The 644-nt window shown below is 72.8% G+C and overlaps 1 protein-coding gene across 1 annotated transcript in view; it reads right to left on the bottom strand.

Annotated features, from left to right (window-relative positions):
• MUC5B (mucin 5B, oligomeric mucus/gel-forming) overlaps positions 1-644 on the bottom strand; it is a 40,308-nt gene that overhangs the window by 10,452 nt on the left and 29,212 nt on the right. The window contains exon 38 of the mRNA XM_055079563.1: positions 28-633. Coding sequence (XP_054935538.1) covers positions 28-633 — 606 coding nt within the window. The remainder of the gene's footprint in view (positions 1-27; positions 634-644) is intronic.

The raw sequence follows: 644 nt of genomic DNA on the forward strand, positions 1-644 counted from the left end.
TGGGGCGTGGCAGAGGTTGAGGGCCACGGCAGCGTGGCCGTGGAGCTGCCGGTGGCGGGCGGTGCGGTGGAGGTGGATTGGGTCTGGGTCGTGGCAGAGGTCGAGGGCCGTGGCACTGTGGCCGTGGAGCTGCCGGTGGCGGGCGGTGCGGTGGAGGTGGGTTGGGTCTGGGTCACGGCAGAGGTCGAGGGCCATGGCAGCGTGACAGTGGAGCTGCCGGTGGCGGGCAGTGCGGTGGAGGTGGGTTGGGTCTGGGTCACGGCAGAGGTCGAGGGCCACGGCAGCATGACCGTGGAGCTGCCGGTGGCGGGCGGTGCGGTGGAGGTGGGTTGGGTCTGGGTCGTGGCAGAGGTCGAGGGCCACGGCAGCGTGACCGTGGAGCTGCCGGTGGCCGGCGGTGCAGTGGGGGTGGGTTGGGTCTGGGTCATGGCAGAGGTCGAGGGCCACGGCAGCGTGACCGTGGAGCTGCCGGTGGCGGGCGGTGCGGTGGAGGTGGGTTGGGTCTGGGTCACGGCAGAGGTCGAGGGCCGTGGCACTGTGGCCGTGGAGCTGCCGGTGGCGGGCGGTGCGGTGGAGGTCGGTTGGGTCTGGGTCACGGCAGAGGTCGAGGGCCATGGCAGCGTGACCGTGGAGCTGCCGGTGGC

The sequence above is a fragment of the Physeter macrocephalus genome, chromosome 18 (assembly GCF_002837175.3).
Source record: "Physeter macrocephalus isolate SW-GA chromosome 18, ASM283717v5, whole genome shotgun sequence".
Lineage (NCBI taxonomy): Eukaryota > Metazoa > Chordata > Mammalia > Artiodactyla > Physeteridae > Physeter > Physeter macrocephalus.